The 17653-nt window shown below is 44.1% G+C and overlaps 1 protein-coding gene across 3 annotated transcripts in view; it reads left to right on the top strand.

Moving 5' to 3' along the window:
- The window catches only part of ZCCHC7 (zinc finger CCHC-type containing 7), a 109161-nt gene that overhangs the window by 77979 nt on the left and 13529 nt on the right, over window positions 1-17653 (top strand). For all 3 annotated transcript variants that reach the window (XM_042829427.1, XM_042829430.1, XM_042829429.1), the window contains one exon: window positions 7165-7200. In XM_042829427.1, coding sequence (XP_042685361.1) covers window positions 7165-7200 — 36 coding nt within the window. The remainder of the gene's footprint in view (window positions 1-7164; window positions 7201-17653) is intronic.

The raw sequence follows: 17653 nt of genomic DNA, 5'->3' as shown, positions 1-17653 counted from the left end.
TGAGGAAGTATTACTTTTCAGAAAGGGTGGTCAGGCACTGGAACGGATGCCCAGGGAGGTGGTGGAGTCACCGAGCCTGGGGGTGTTCAAGGAAAGGCTGGATGTTGTGTTGAGGGACATGGTTTAGTAGGAGCTGTTGGGAATAGGTGAACGGTTGGACTGGGTGATCTTTTAGGTCTTTTCCAACCTTGGTGATTCTATGATTCTATGATTCTAAGAAGTGAAACACAGTGGCAGTTTTTAGAACAGGTCCCAGAAAGAGTTGGGCGATCAGTCCTGTCAGCCCAATGTGTGCACCAGGCAAATTAACAGAAGCTGTGATGACAAATCAAGTGTTGGAACGGGCGTACAAATACGATTTATGTGCGCAGATTCAGGATGGCTTTTGTAAAGAAAACCTTGCTTCTTAGAAAGCTCTGGGTTCTTCACAGGACAAAGTCAAGAAGTGTTTGTGTAAACATGATTCAGTTAACGTACTCTACAAGTTCAAGGCGCCTTTTGACAAAGTTTCTGACCAAAAGCTTTTAAGGAAGCAAAACAGGCATGGATCAAGAGGATAAAAGCAGGAGAAAGTGGAAAAGTGGAAAAAGTGCCAACAAAAGACAGTATTTGCGGAGACGACTGAATTTAATGTGTCAATGATATGATGAGCTAAGTGTGAAGAGCTGCACATGAACTGTAATAAATGCAGGGAGGGCACAATAAAATGTTGGATAAATTTCAGTAGCACTAAACATAATGTAAAATACCTGGGAAAAAAAAAATAACTGCAGATTTACGTAGGAAGGAATGAGTTCTGAGCTTACCGTTACCATTCAGGACTTAATTTTAGAGTTACAAGATATGATTGAAAAAAAAAAAAAGTCACTTCATTGCTCAGAAGCTGTGGAAAACAGATGGTGACTATTAAGAATCATGTGGAAAGCAGTGGAGAAGTAGGTGATATGGTCCTTTTCTTCTGCATCCTTCAGCTCAGCTGCCTCTTTGTCCTGAGAGACAGATGACAGAGAGACCTGTGAAGATCTAAAGCCTCTGTGACTGGAGGCAGTGACTGAGGGTCAGTTGTTCATTGCTGATCTCAGAGCAGTCATTAGGGAGCATCTAATGAAAGCAGGGGGAGCTGGGTGCAGAAGAGGCAGAATGAGGTAAGAGACCTATGGGGTGAGGATCCTTACCAAAAGATGCAGTACATGCACAAAGTCTGCTGAGGCAGGAGAGGAGGCTGAGCCAGCTGGTTTGAGAGAAACCCCTAGAAGGTTATTGACTGAACACACAGAAACTTCATCCAGCTTGGAAAGTCACTGCGATGAAAACATCTGGCTGTAGATGTGTGCAAGGGAAAGGAGGCATGCTTGCCTCAACTTCAGGCATCATGAGGCATCAGCTTACAGTTGAGACCGTGGGCTGGTAGTCTCTGCTCTTTTCATGCTGCAAACTGATTGTGATAAGAGATGTACATGTATAGAGCCTCTGCTAATTACATTCTTTAAGGAGTTGTGAGAACCCTCCATGGAGCTTTATCAAAAACCTGAAAGTGTTTACAAAGCCCAGTTACTGCAGCTGTTTTGTATCAGCCTTCCAGTTTCGATGTTTCTGCTGCGCATAGAAGCAGAGGTCAGAACACAAGTTCTGCTCTATGCGTGTGGCTGAGCGAGCTCATCATTCCTCCAGACAACCAAAAAAGTTAAAATTTGTCTTTCCCAGAAAGGCCATTCTCTTGTACTATGTACTATGACACAAAGGATGCAAAACAAGCTGTCATGCTCGCTGTTTCAGTGTGACTCTTCACCATCATGCTTTTCTCAAGCAGAGAACTTGAGGCAACTTCAGGAAGTCCACTTAGTCAGACTTGAAAATGTTCAAAGTTATTTAGAACAATTTCAGGCTAATACATTTATTAGCCACTAGGGCACTTACTTTCCCTGAAACAACTCTGAGAACGTATGGACTCAGATGCAGAGTTGTACTGGAAGCAGCTGAACCTGATGTGTTTTCATCAGGAGGCCATGTAGCTACGTGAAAAATGTAAAGCTGAGCAGTTTGAAAGTTCCACGTGCTGCTCTGTTTGGTGTTATGCTGCTCTGTTAGGAGGATGCATGTCTCCCTTGTTAAGAGCTGCTGCCTTGTCTTGCATAGCTTTGTGTGCACCACATGCGTAATTTCACGTGGTGTGTATGTATATACATTTCTATATAGTTAGGCTTGCGCATGCATATATTGAAAATCCGGTCTGCTCTGCAAGTTTGGTGGCATTTCTGATGGATGTCATGAGGCTTGTGCTCTACAGTCACGTCTGCCTGCTCTGTGGGTGAGAAAAGGACTTCCTAAAGAGGATGACCTAGCAGAAAGGAGGCAAAAAGCATAGATGGAACGTTTCCACTTATTCTTAGGAAGAACAAGCGCACTGATAAGCAGTGAGTTGCCTGAACTCCTTAGCCTTGGAACTGGCCATCAGAAGTGCCCAGACCTCCTGCCTTCTTCAGCTGTGCTATAACTGGGGAGGCCTGATTGTGGCCTTCCAGTCCTTGAAGTGAGTTTATAAGCAGGAAAGGGAGCGACTTTTTACACCATCTAACAATGATAGGACACGGAGGAACGGTTTTAAAGTAAAAGAGGGGGAATTTAGGTTAGGTGTTAGGAGGAAATTTTTTGCTCAGAGGGTGGTGAGGTCCTGGGACCACTGCCCAGAGAAACTGCGGGTGCTCCATCCCTGAAGGCACTCAGGGCCAGGCTGGATGGCGCCCTGGGCAGCCTGATCCGGTGGCAAAAGGCCTATGGCAGAGGGTTGGAACCAGATAAGCTTCAACACCCCTTTCGCCCAAGCCATTCTGTGATTCTGGCTGCATCTCTTTATGCACGCTACAGACGCGCCCTGGAAGCAGCGCCTCTTCCCAAAAGCCAGGCTGTTGGCAGCCTACTCATTTATCCTGCCTGAAACGGCCTTTTCTGGCTGCTTAGACATGGTCAGAGTCTTTCTCTCAGCTTCCCTTGTGCCCTCGTCGCTATCAAAGTGCGTGCTGGTGCTTGCCAGCAGAGCTGTGCCATCCCCAGCAGTGCTGGACGTGGCTCTGCAGGCTGGAGGTGTTGGGTGCTGGAAGGGCGGTTGTGTGTCGGCGTGGCTGGCGCTGCTGGTGCTGCGTAGCCTCTGCCTTTACACATCCACGGGGCACCCTGGGAGAAAGCAGCTCTTCTGGCTTTTTTTTTCCTCGCGATCTCACTCCGCCAGCAGCGTTCCCTTATTTCCACGCCTGCCCCAAGTCAATTTCAGTCTAATTGTAAGAGTAAGCAAACAGTGCTGTGAGCCGGTAATCCCCGCAGTCAAACACCTCAATCCCAGCGGCAGTGGGAGCGGTGTTGGCACAGCGCTGCTCGTGGGGAAGGGGCCCCGACATCTGTTTGCGCAGGAGCATTTCTGCAGCGACGCTTTGTGTGTTTTCCGCGGCGTCTCCCATGCGGAGGCGATGAAAAGTGTGTGTTTTGGCAAATCTTTTGTCTTATTGTGGTCGCTTGCGGCGGGGCAGCTCCTCGCAGCCGCCGCTTTGACAAAGCACCAGAGGATTCTGTTAAAAAGTTGTGTTTAGTAATTGTAGTCGTTGTGTCAGACCATAACTGACTCGGAGCTGAAGGATTTTTGTGAGATGAGTAGCTGTGCCAGCAGGGACCCAAGTCTCCTGGGCCAGGCGCGCTCTCATTAAGATTTGCCGCTAGCCGTGGCGGTGTTCGGCAAGTATGTGACGTGCATGCTGTTATTGTATGCTTGGCTTGTCAGCCTGCAGCTTTCTGACACTCACTTATGTCACTCTTTATTCAGAGAGGAAGAAGCTTTTGATAATTTGACAAGACAAGCTCTTAAACGATCTAGGTCATGGCCTTCACTGTCTGTGATTGTGAACATATTTCCTGAAAGCCCTGTCACTCATCACAGCTACATTTTCTCCCGGGGAGCCATAGGCCCGTCCCGGTCTCCTGTCAGCGCGTGCATTTTGGTTATTCATACGCCAAATACAGTGCCGGGGTTTCTCTCAGCATTTGCAGGCGCCGCCGTGTTAGTGAGGCTAATCCTTCCCGCGCGGTGCTCCCAGCAGAGCCGCGTCCTGCGGCCGGCCGGCGGCGGGCCGAGGGAGCGGAAAGGAGGAAAGGCCGCTGAGCGCCGGTTTTGTGTTTGCTCACTGTTGTGGAAATATGAGAACTGGTGGCAAGGGCCTCGTCTATTGAGCACTTGAGTCCTGGGCTGCTGTCAGGGGCTGTTTCAGATTGAGTGTTTTATTTTCTTTGATGTTCACATTTGAGAATAGGGAAGTGGGAATTAAACAACAGATGCATTAAGCCGTTGTTCTGGTAAAACAATAATTAGCACCTGATAAAACCCAATATGGGTCAAAACGCGCGCTGTATCTCGTCCTGATCCGTCTGGTGTGGCACGCCGGGCCGCTTCGTGTTCGGGTACGAAAAATAACCGCTCCCAGCAAACCGGGCGTGCGCACGGCAGGAGCGGCTGGCTCTGAGGGGTCTTTGTGCTGCAGGCGTGCGAGGCGCCCGGACGGAGCTGGACGGGCTGCCGCCTGTGCTGGGATGCTGCCTGCGGCCGCCGAGCACCGCGCTGCTTTTAGGAGCCGTCACCTCTTGTGCTCCTGCATCGCAGCGCTGGTGCGGTCAGATCGCTGGGGCAGGAAATAAATGCAGTTTTATTTCGGTGTAGCCATCACGCTGTGTACTAGAGGGTCCTCATTAAAGAGGGCCGTTCGTGGGTAGGCACTTCCAAGTAAATCACAGCTCTGGTTGTTGTGTTAGTGATCTCTCCCATGGCAAACCGTGTTGTTCCGTTTCAGTATTCAGCAGTAATTCCTAATGACATACATTTTGTCATTCTGTGGGGAAGGATGCAGACAATAACTTCGAGGTAATAAGACTCCCGGTTAAAAGCATCGCTTTTAGAAGGCTGTTGTTTCGCATCTGGTTTGGTCTGTTGTATTCTGGGTCTTATGTTTCATAAGTGATCATTGTGATGATGAAAAGTATTATATTGAATCACCATCTGCATGAAGAAATAGGCCTGGCCAATTTCCCCGTACCTTCCTGAAGTTCTCCCACAGCCCCCAGCACGCTCAGCGATAATAAAACTCACCTCTTGGTATCACGGCTCAATGCCTGGGATTTGTTAAGGGCTGTGCCAGTTGTCATTTCCCACTCTGAGTTTCAGATTTTCAGTATAAACCACCTCTTTGTGTCCCGGGGAAAAAAAAAAACAACCCTATATATATATATACATATTCAAAAAAGTAACTAATATTTTCCATTATTAAATAGCTGCTGCGTAGTAAAGGTCAAATCACAGAGTGGCATTTTGCCAGCGTGTGACACCTCCTTGATTGCGATTTTTCAACCATATTAGTCTGGGGACACTGTGGTAATCGAAAACTACCCAGAACTAATGTATAAATAACTGCCTGCTACCCCTGTGCTAAACGAGCAGAAGCCTTATGCATGGCTGGGGCCTTCGGTAGTTTTGAGGAGGAAGGCAATATCTTTGATACGTTCCTTTTTTTATGAAGTAGGAGATGTTTATATATTGGATCTCAAAGCCCTGTGCTGGGAGGAAAGCCCTTTTGTTTGCATTTGGAAGCAGCTCGAGTTTGTTGGACCTGTCACTCCTTGCACTGCTTTCCTCTCTTAGAAAAGTGATCTACTTCACACGTTTTCTTTATAGAAATATTAACATGAGGCTCAAATATTTACACGCGCTGTTGGAGTAAGATGCCAAATACCGAACCGTTACAAAGAGCAGAGTGTAGGTTTTTCTGCAGAAAATTGTGTTGCTCACAGAATGAATAATAAATTATATAATTTCCGTCACATGTGGGAAAAACTTACCGAATGTGCCATGGGGTGACTGCGAAAACCTTGGTTTATTTTTTGAGAGATTTGGTGGCTAATACTGACTGTGGTGTGTTGCATATTTATTTATTTTTTTTAATTAGCGTTCTCCATCAGAATAAAAGAAGGCAGGGGTTGAGACGTGAGAAAAAATGATTCAAAATCTGAGTAAATGTTGTTAGTACCGATTTGCAAGCAGCCGAGAGACTTCAGTGTTTGAAAACAGAGCTGCAGCATTTGTGTTGAAGCCACGGAGTAACCGAGGTTTCTTCTTAAAATTCTGAAAATTGAGAGTGGCAAACCAGGTTGGTAATTGTTCAAGTGATTAAGAAGTTGTTTTAATAAAAGTGTGAGTGTCTTAAACAAAAGCAGAAGACCTCCATTGAAGTAGCTGTGCAGGCGCCCCTAAAGAGCTGCACTGCTTCAGAACAAAGTGCCACTGTTCCTGCATGTGCTCTTGGTGAGGAGAGGAAGACAGAAATAAGCACAATTTTGTAGCAGCCTTAAGAGCCGTGCAGAAATTACCCCCCAGCTTCGCTGATCGTTAACACGTCCTTGTTTTGCTGGAAGAAGAAAATGCACGTTTTCCTCTTTCCTTTCTTTCACGTATTCCTGAGGTCTATTGTGTAATTGCTGTGGTTGCAAATCTGCTCTGTAAAAATTTCTGCAATGGGCTGCCCCTACAAGTTTGTTTGCAAGGCTGGTGAGTTACGAAAAAAAGGAGGAGAAGGAGCAAGCAAGCCATTGCAGAAATTGAAACATGAAAGCAATCTGCCATGCTTCTTGTTTACAACTCATCTGACATTAGGCTGCTGAAGATTATTACGTGTAACAATTATATTTTGATTAGGATAGAGATTTGTACAAAAATGCTAAAATATTTCCATTTCTCCATGAAAAGAAGGTAGCTTGTGATTTTATTTCCACGGCAAGTCTATAAATCTAATAGGGCAGTAAATTTAGAGTTTTAATTCATTTCTGTTTGCTCTACAGTATTTATACTTCTTATAGTTAAAAGCATGCTGCTCTCCCAAACTTCCAGCCTTCAGAGGAGAAGGGGAGAGCGAAAACTGTTACTGGCTTTCTGACAATGGCAGGGAGTGTGTTAAACCAGTGTAAAATTCAATTAAACTGTCTAGCCAGGTTTTTGAAGCTGAAATGCAGACCCTTTCAGTTAAGCTTCTTATTTTCCTGTGACCGACACCGGTGGATACTGTGTTATGCCAAAACCAACAGGCTGTAAAGCACCTTGTTTCATGCTCCTAGCTGATCAATATTTTTATTTTCCAGGCTTGCCCAGAAATATGGAGGCAGTATCACCTAACAGTAAGTAGAAACACCTTTTTTATTTTCTTCTACACCCAACCTATTTACTCTTCTGTGAACTGCTGACCAGAAAATATAGACAAGTATCTTCTGCAAGAAGATAATAAACATCTGAAGAGTTTTTGAACTGAAAAATGCAATGAAACACTGTCAGTGTTTTTTAAATATCTTTGGAGCTGACGATTTTGTTCTAATACTGCAGTCATTAAATGAGTGTCTTGCAGCATTCTGTCCTCTCAATGACTACATTTAAACATATGAAGAGAGTTAAATTTTAAGCTGGCGTGCATAGCAAAAGCAATGCCCCCATCTCAGATATCCCAGTTTCTGGCAATTGCTCACAATAAGACAGAGATCTCTTCTTAAAGGAATAAAATAAATCTCAACTGGAGTGTATTTGAGACATACACTTTATAAACTTCTGTAAATCATTTGCTGTTGCCAAGAATACAGCTGTAGCTTCTTCTTTGGCATGCATTAGGTGACCTTTAATAATTTAAGCAAGAAAGTAAAACTTTCTGAACTGTAGCAATACGTTTCTTAAGGTTTTTCCTTGTGTGTAAAATAGAGATAAAAATAAAACAAAATGCATAATGATTTGGCTAGTTAGTTAAACTGGGAACAAAAATTATCTGGCTAAGACAATATTTAATGGTTTGGCATCAGAAATCTTTAATACATTAATTCCTAAAATTGTAAAAAAAAAAAAAAAAAAAAAAAAGACTTCAAAGATTAGAATTTCTCCCGTTCCTCTGAATCTTTGCTGCCACTGCTATCCAGATCTAACTCGTATCTATTTAGCAGTAATACGTATTAGTCACTACTCCCCATTCAAGATCAAGTAGAAAAGTTTGTCCTGCACCTTTCCTTATGGGGTATTTGATGTGCATATTTTCTTAGGAGCAGTAAATGGGGCATGTGGTTTATAATTTGCTGCCTCCACCACTTCAGAAGAGCGAAACGCTATTTTTTATGGCTTTGCTAAAGTTGGTAAATTAAACAATTACAGAAAAGCTGTGCTGCAAACCTCTTGCTTGTCTTTCCTACGTAATGATTTTAAAACATTGGAAATTCTCCACTCTCTGAGCACTTAATCATATTAGGGATGGAATTAATATACTGTGTGTTAAGAGTTGAGCAAAAGGAGCATTTGCTGAATAATCTGCTTGCATTTTTTGAATTGTTTAAAGGCAGAAGGTAAACATTTTATGTCATAATTATTCCTATGCGTGTAAAAATGATTTCTGAAACGTTTGAGGTCCCTGAAGTCCCAAATCACATATGTGTGTTAGATACAGTGGTGTGGTGAGTTCTCTTGTTAGTGAGGTGTAGCATTTAGTTTTATTTTGTTCCTGCTTTCCATTGACAGTGCCTCAAAAAGCCCGTGACGTTAAGCACTTCAAAAATATTTTTGTAAGACATGGAGCAGCTAAGAGCTGACCAAGCTGTTGCTGGCAGCGTTTGAAGCAGCTGAAGTAGGAAATTTTAGCTGCGAATTTTCTAGGAAGTGTTCAGAGTTCTTCACCTTGCGTAAAAGTCACGTTTGTCAAAAAGCTCTTGTAGGAAAGCAGAGCGATTATGAATGCAAGTGTGTTATTAAATGCCATAATCAGTGTCTGTGCTTTGAAATACAGTCAGAACGGAGGCACAAAGATGCATAGTCGTGGAGTCAGACAATAGCTGTTGGTAAATATCTGTTTTCTTTTCCAGCGGACTGTTAGTGATCTGCATGTAACCCAGATTTGTGGTACCTGGGAAAAAATTTGCACTTGTCAATTTTTGCATGGGAAAGACTCTTTATCACTCGCCTGAAGTTGCATTGGCGGTCAGATTAAGGCTGGAATTTTGAACTCTGTGTAGCAGAAGACGTTTGATATTTTTAAATTAGGTTGTACCTTAAGAAGTGGCATTGCGTGAGTTGTTTAAATGTGCGAGTCACGGCTCCTTTGCGTTGAGATATTCCTCACATCCAAAGCAGGATGCAAACAAATGCAAACGGTGCTCTTGCAAGACTTAAAACTTCTGTAACATAATAATTTATGTTATGTGTATTTCAATAGAATTTTAAGAAGTGGATACTCTCATATCGGCTCTCATATTTACTCTCTTATCATTTTAGTAATATTTTAGTGTAGGCATTGTTTACAATTTTCCTACTTTATAATAAACGTTTTGATACAAACAGGGTAGCTGTTAAGAGAGAAATAACACAAGTTTTAAAGTGCGGTGTTGTGACTGCTAGTGAGCTAGGTAGGCTGCCTGGTCATTAACAAGCAGACAGGTCACAGCGAGCCTTTCCTGTGCTTTAATCATGGATACAACCAATAGATTGTAACACTTTGGCAAATGGAGTGTCCTACGTGCAGGTAAATATATGCACAAATAAAGCAAGGCTTTCCAGTTTTCAATAAAACACTACTTTTGTGATGCTACTTAAAAAGAGCCATTACAAAAATTGCCCAAATGTTCTGCATTATGTGAAGTATTCCTAATTAATTACTGTGAATGCTTGTTAAAAACATGCGGCGTTACACCTTTCTCTTTTGTGGAGCTCTTGGTGATTTTATTCATTATCTGGCTCTTTCCTAAGCGATGGACTGCCATCTATTGACTTATTGTAGCCCTTGCACAGAAATGTGGGTTGACTAGAACAATGACTAAATAACAAATCCAGTAAATTCATCCTGCTGGTGTGGATGGTGGTGGGTTTTTGCTTACATGTGGCAAATCTTGGCACATTACAAACAATATGTTATGTGGGCAGAAGCGTCTTGTTCTAACCGAAATAGACCAGCAGTACAGGAAATCTTACGAGCAGCTAAGGTAGCAAGAGGGATCGTAAGTGGAATATTTTAATTTGCCTTCTGATGGAATAAAAGATTGTCATACTGCATTCACTGAAGCTTAAATTTAAGGGCTCTGTGATAATCAAAGCTTTTGTGAGTGGATGAAGTTGTTTTCTTTAAACTTTTTCTTTCAACTCTGTGAAGTGAAATTATTGCGTAAAAAACAAAGTCAGCAAAACAAGCCAGGTGCTGCTGTAGTTTAAAATAGTATCTAACAACTTCCTTATGGTGGCAAAGGAGAAATTTTACAAGTCGCGCTCACCATGTCTGCTCTCTGCGTATTTCTCCTACGTCAGAAAAAGGAAATTGTGTTTGTCAAAACACATTTTAAATTTCTGTTCATCAAATAGGTCAGTTTTGATATCAGAGAGGTTATTACCAATTCGTGTAATAACAGCAAGCCTTCATTTGCAGGTCCGGAAGAAATAGTTTTGATCATGACTTACCACAGGGTAAATGATAGCCAATGTAATTTTTTCACAGGCATGGCATTCAAAGTGCTTAGCACACTGCTGTAGATTATTAGGAAACTTAACATAGGGTTTGACTTTCTAAATGGTAGCTGTTCCACAAACCCAGGGAAATATGGCCCTCGCTCCAAGAGCACACATCACATTCCATTTCCCACATCCTCAGGGCTTTGGCGTGCTTTTTCACCCTCAGAAGGTTTGGCTCTTTTTCATTCCCTCATTCTTTTGTGTTTCACCCGTGAAGGCAGTTGCATTTATTCAGTGCTCTGTACTCAAATGGAGTCCAGTTTATAGCCATGTATTTTCAGGGAGAGAAGTCAGTGGAAGAACTTGAGGTCAGGGTGCCTACGGTTGTCATTTGCCCAGTTCAATTTTGTGGCACATTCTTTAAGGAAAAAAGGTGCACAAGTGTCGTTGTGCATTTAAGGTGGTATTTGTTTGCCTAGCTGTGTTTCTCATGGCAGCTTCACGTTACATGGCTCTGAGCACGCGGGATGGACAGCCTGCAGCAGAGAGACGGCCGTGTCCCACAGTGTTAACCACGGATGGTGCTTGGGAGGAGTGGATCTGGGGATAACACTCGGCTGGAGTCTCGCTTCACGGAGGGAATGTTGTTTCCACCCAGTGCCTGTCCATGTGTTGCAGGCCTTGGGCTCGCACCAGCTGGCCAGCTGCTGGCGTCCGTGGCACCTCGTTGGCTGACATGGCTGGAAAATGTAGAGGAGAACATTTGTAGTGCCTGTCGCTGAGGGTGTGAGGCTGCATGGCGTGCACCTGCTGAGGCGCAGCTCTGAGTCTTCCTGTGTGGTGGCAGCTGATAGCAGCACCAGAAGATGAAACAGAACACACGGCTCTGCTGCACGCATTGCGCTGCTTCACTCCTCAGAGGGGCTGAAGGTACGCAGGGGGGAGCACAGCAAGGCCAGCTGCAGAGCAAAGCAGGGGCACCGTCACCAAACAGGACGTAATGCTGCAAGCGATGCTAACATCGCTTTCAACAGATGTATGTGAAGTGGTGAAATTCCATCCCTGAAAAGGGCAGTGCCTGATCGTTGTTTTCGACGTGTTCCTCAGTGTACACACCCGTGTTTAAAAAATGCCCTGCTTAGATGGGGCTTTCTTTCTGCCAAGGCTGCCCGTTTCCACCCGCCTCTGTCTGCCCGGTGCCGCTCAGCAGAAGGACTCCTTCCTATCCCCTGTCTGCTGCTCGCTCGGATGGAAGCTGCTAGGCCAAGATGGCCACCAACAGAGTTTTACAAACACTGGAATTTTTCAGCTCGCAGAAGCTATCGTTTAACTTGCTTTTTGACAGTTTGTTAATCTTACGTTTAATCCGCTTACACAGAAGGTGAAGCAGGAATTGGCTGTTTTGGCCTCTGTGCGTAAAAGTCATGAAAGGACAATGCACCCTTTGTGTTTAAATTTTGCGCTTGGGTTTCTTTGTGTGCCATTATTAAAAGCCCCCGTGGCCTGCCGCGTTTCCTCTGAGATGCAAACGTAAGCGGTGTTGCTCATGGTCGGTCTGTATCCTTTAAATGTGGCGTCCAGCAAATTTTAGATGTCGTTCCAGACTGAGGTATTTAAGCCTGGGAGACTTGTTTTGCAGGAGAGCTCTATGGGCTTTGTGCCGGTGAAAAGCAGGTTTAGGAGCATTTTCAGGAGGAGATTCAGCCTCAGTTGGCTGCAGTGCCAGCTGCTCTGCTCTTGGCATGACACGAGCCTGCCAGGCTGCTAGGTTGTCACGTCTGTGTTAAATACGCTGGATTTCAGAATTTGACAGGCTTAGCGTGGGACATTAAAAGTTATTCCTGCAGATTGTTGTAAAAACAGAGCTTTGTTTACATGGACACTGTTGTGGGTTTTTTTGGGTTGTTTTTGGAAGCACAGTGCAGGTTCTTGTGTGTCAATACTCGATAGCCATTCAGTGGGGTAATGTGCAGTGCAGTCAGCCCCGAATTGCTGGGAGAAGATCAGGAGTACCTGGAAGGAAGAGGCGTCTCCACACTTGGTACAAGAAGGAGAGGTGACTTTGTGGTGTTTTGGGCGCTGAAAGGTTTTGTATTTTCAGAGAATTTGTGGTATCCTTTTTCGCCAGGAGAAAAGTAGGGAATATCGTTCGCAGGAGCTGGCGCATATTTTGTTTTTAAGTTGTATGTGTGCGTTGTTCAAAGCTTAGCCCTGTGGTTTTGGCAAGTGGCATTCTGTGATAAAGATGCTTCACAGCTGTTCTGCTGACTGTGAGTGTGCTGGGGACAGTGAGGCACGCTGTCTGAAAGGTCTCTTGGACTTCAGTTTATATTGCTTTTTTTGTCCCTGCTACTTACACCTCGTCCAACATTGTTGTTCTCCTTCAAGTTTCAGGTATTCTTGAGGTTGTCAGGAAAATATTTTTAATTTGAAAAAACAAACAAAAACAAAACAAAACCCTAACCAATTTTACAAAAGCCAGTATTCTTTCTGACAGCTTTTATGGCACACTTGAAAAAAGAATTTCACATACTGAATTAACCAGCACAAACGCTGTTCAGTAGCTTACAACTAGGAATTCCATTACTCAGAGTTCTCTGCCGTTTTTTACTTTAAAAGTATCTGAAATAATAAAGGAAAATTATTTCTATGTGCATGCAGTGTCTACAAAGAGTGCTGCTTGGGGACTCTCTTTTTGAGATAATGCTGGGTTTTTAACTTAGGCATCTCTGCACTCAGGAGTGCTGAGTAGTGGAAACGTGGGTGTTGGTTCACGTGAGTTAGGAAGTTCAGGCTGGTTACCTGTAAAACACAAACACACCTTTGCACTTCCACTTTCTTTCGTGGGCAACAGGTGAAGAGTTTTAGGACTTTCCTTTTGCAGAGTTCAGGTCCTTATCTGATCGCTTTTATACCACAGAGGGCAGGGGAGTTACCCAGCTCAGCATCTGGCTCTGCTACAGAGACCTGAAAGCTGAAATGACTCTCAGGAATTCCATACTCCTGCACAGACCTGAGAGGCTGTTTTGGATGGGCTGTATAATCCTCTGCAGCACAGTAATCAGCTGTCACTTACCTTAATCATTTAAGCAGGCATGCTTTCTCTAACATTTTATCTCTCTCATGCTCTTCCCTATCTGCCTCCCCAGGAAATAAAATAAAAAGATGTTTCTAAATTGAGGGTTAAGGGCTGACTACATCTTGACCAGAGACTGCATTTTAATGCATTTCTGGAAACAGTTTGGGATCTGGGGAAGTGCAAAGCCTGCCTGACCTAACCAAGTAAATTTCCATTTCTCTGATTTTGGGGTTCCAAATAACCTTGCCAAACTGTTTGGTAAGTGTCATCCTTCAGAGAGCCCCTAACCTCAATATGCATTTTGTAGTAATATAAGGGACTGTGCTTTTAGCAAAACTGGTTTGTCTTCACCCCGCCAGTAAGTGGGAAAAGGAAAAGAAGATGAAGGTTTGGAAATGAAAAACTTGGATTAAATTAAAAAATTAAATTAAGAGCTCTATGCATTTCCACATCTGTGATTGCCTAGGAAGTTCTTTATGCAGCACACAGCTTCTGCAAAGGCTGTGCTAGCAGCTCTGGTGGGAAGAGGAGCCACGTCTGGAATAGAGCTGGCAGAGCTGCTGCCCAGCCCTGCTAACTTGGCAGGAATTCCTCCATTCCTCATCTGTAAACCACCCTGCACTTTCTTTGCCCAGCGTGCGTTACTTGTGTGATACACCAGAATTCTTGCATAATTACTTAAACAGGAATCTTGGTAAGAACCATGGCTGAAATACATCCCTGTCGTATATGAGACCATGCTTTTGTTAAGCGGAAGAATCAACTTGATCTTTTCTTCAGAGCTAATGGATTGGGTGAGCATCTTCATCTCACTTTCTCCAGTTTGAGAAGGTGAACTTACACAGTCCTTTTAAGTAATTTCTGTTATTTCAGGTACTAGCAGCATCAGCTATCTGAGTAATGAGAATAACAGCTTCCATGATGGAATCAGATTTGCAGTGTTTCAGAAATACGCTTCTATTTGAGGGGGGGGAAAAAAAAAAAGTTTCCGTGCCTCTTTCCTGCAGTGGATTTTGTGTGTAAATATTTGTGTTAAAGTTCCTTTATTCCTGCAAAGTATTACTTTGACCTCCACGTGAAGGTGTTTTTTCTCAGTTTTGTTAGAGCTCAAAGTCCCCTTCAAAATTCCATAAGAAACAAACAACTATGTGTGATCTGTCACATATTTTAAAATAAATTGAAACAGTGCTTTTATGTAGTTAATATAAAAGGCATTTTGCTACCTTTTTGCATTGCAAAATAAAAGAAATGTAACATCCCACTGGAGCATAAGTACCCAGCGTTTGCACATACATCATAGTGATGACCAATACTTTGCTTGACACATCTCCACTCAGTAGCTGTTTGTAAATTACGTGCTTTAGTGGCATTGAGGCTGTTCCATACAAATACTTTCTGTTTTAAGATCTCACAGGTGTCTAGCAACAACTGTCTGTTTAGCTGTGCTGTGGCAGCAGTTGCCCATGCACACTGCCAGAACTGCTGGCTCATCTTGTCAATTATCTGTATATTAGGGACAGCTAAGAGCTCACATCAGACTGTAACTTTCTCAAGTTATGCTTGATCATGTTAATAATCTACGGATTAGGATTCCCTAAGAGCGATTTAATTCTGAGAGGGTCTATCACATCAGTAACATTAAAATGTCATGCTAAGCCTTGTCGTATGAGTAAAAAAATTGTCTCAGTGACAGAATTACCCTGGTTTTGTTTCTGTATTTTGCAAACTCAATGGTAAAAGGAATTCAGGAGAACAAAACCTGTGTGACCTGCTGTAGGGAACCTGCTTTGGCAGGGGGTTGGACTTGATGATCTCTGGAGGTCTCTTCCAACCCCTACAGTTCTGGAATTCTGTGATTCTGTGAAAAGGTAAATGGTGTGTAAATGATGTGCTGTGCAAGTCCATGTGCCCGTATGGATGTGACCCTTAGTCTGCTTTACTCCTTGAGGTAGTCTCAGAGCAGTGGTCTGCTTGGATAATACGATATGCATAGCTTTAGCAAACAGAATCCAAAAGCCATGTGTAACTCTGAAATGGGCACCATTCACGACCTGTATGCTGGTCTCAGCCCTTTCTGGAAATGAACCACAGCATTGCCATCACTGGCTGTTCTTTTTAGCTCCAGCACTTGGATGAACTGTTACTTGCAGATTCATGATTTATTTTGCCTTACGGTCTGATGTACTTCCAGCTCAACAAGGCACCTTTTGCTGCTCTGTCTGCTGTGGAGCTGCCAAATATGCGGTAGGAGAGCAGTGCTACTGTGTATGGCACAGCACTGCTGTGTGCAGGCACGTGGCTCAAGTTTTGATTCTCCACAGGCATGACAAAGGAAAGACTTCCAAGAAGAGGTAGTATTTACAGAGTAGATTGTGTAATATATTTGCTTCCCCACCAGCCCCCCTAAAAAAAAAAAATTGTGGGGTTTCTGTTAGACAGCATCCAGTCCAAAACATGCTTGTCTTTTTTTTTTTTTTTTTTTTTTTTTCCAGAACTTGTGTTTCTTTGCCTGTTAGTGACTCCTCATCGTCCAGCTCTGCAGAGGACACCTCCTGCACATCAGATGTTTCAGTTTGTTTCTTGGCCACATGGCTTAATTCTGCTCCTAAGGTGCATTTGTTGCTTTATTCAGCGTTTAGAAAGATGCGTGCTAGGTGCCTGTGCTTGGACATACACATGCACTGAAGGGTTTCTTGGGACTGTTCGATAAGAATGGGAAAGTGATAGCCCTGAGATATTCCAAAGCTGGCATGGAGTAAAGAGCTCTGATCACCATACTGTGGTGTAGATGTGATGTGTGAGAGGTGAGGTCCGAAGTTCTGGGATCCGTTTTTGGAAGCTGCCGACTATTCAGAATGTCCCAGGGCATTCCAAAGTGAGAAGCCTATGGGGCAGAATAGTTTGTAAAAATAATGGTGTGAGAAGGACGTGGGAAGGTGTTTGTCAGCAGTTACAATATAAGGTATCAGACATTTCTTCAAGGACATGTTCTGGTTGATGTCACTTGTTAGAAAGTTGGGGAAGAAAATCAGTGTGCCTGAAAAGATGCAGCATTCTTAGGGAATATGTGAAAAACCTGTGAGAAGAGAAGGTGCAGAGTTAACGTGTTGGCAGTGTGAGGAAAATGCTTCTAAAATGCAGTCAGTAAAAGGCAGTGCAGGTTGAAGCTGCAATTTTAAGCAGTTTTAAGGAAAAAGGCTGAAATGATTGTTAGGTAACAGAATCACCATCCACCCAATGGCGCTGTGCAGCATCGCACCCTCCAGCAGCACTGTCTGCTGCTTCCTTCTGCTCCCGGAGAGGTGTGCTTGGGAAGCCCTGCCAAGTAAACATTAAGAGCAGCCACCCCTGAAGTTATTCACAACACAGCGCTCCCTTCTCCTCCTCCTCCTGCAAGCACCAAGAAGCAACCCGTGCACGCGCAGAGATTGTGGAGAGGAAGCTGTAAATCATTGGGAATGACAGTAAAAATTACAGTCTGGGCGTCGTTGGGCTCCCTGGCACTTTGAGTAATAACGGTGGCCAGGCCTTAGTTCCCCTAATCTGCCAACTTCACAGACTTTGCAAATGTGTGCTCTCAGCTTAGTGCAGACATGAGCGTGTGAGTGTGCATGGCCAGCACCGCTCTGCACTGTGCTGTGTGCTGTGTGCTGTGCTGTGTGCTGTGTGCTGTGCTGTGTGCTCTGCTGTGTGCTGTGTGCTGTGCTGTTTGCTGTGCTGTGTGCTGTTGTGTGTGATGTGTGCTCTGTGCTGTGCTGTGCAGTGCAGTGCAGTGCTGTGCTGTGCAGTGCTGTTTGGTGCTGTTTCGTGCTGTTTGGTGCTGTGCTGTGCAGTGCCATGCTGTGCTGTGCTTTGCTGTGCAGTGCCCTGCTGTGCTGTGCAGTGCAGTGCTGTGCAGTGCTGTGCCATGCAATGCTGTACTGTGTAGTGCCGTGCAGTGCTGTGCAGCGCTGTGCTATGCAGTGCTGTGCAGTTCTGTGCTGTGCAGAGCTGTGCTGTGCCGTGCAGTGCCGTGCTGTGCTGTGCAGTGCTGTGCTATGCAGTGCTGTGCAATGCAGTGCTGTGCAGTACTGTGCAGTTCTGTGCTGTGC

Source organism: Centrocercus urophasianus, unplaced genomic scaffold (genome assembly GCF_019232065.1).
Source record: "Centrocercus urophasianus isolate 14NV4802_14NV808 unplaced genomic scaffold, USGS_Curo_1.0 seq_31, whole genome shotgun sequence".
Lineage (NCBI taxonomy): Eukaryota > Metazoa > Chordata > Aves > Galliformes > Phasianidae > Centrocercus > Centrocercus urophasianus.
The sequence above is the reverse complement of the archived record's forward strand: the minus strand, read 5'-3'. Positions and strand labels throughout refer to the sequence as shown.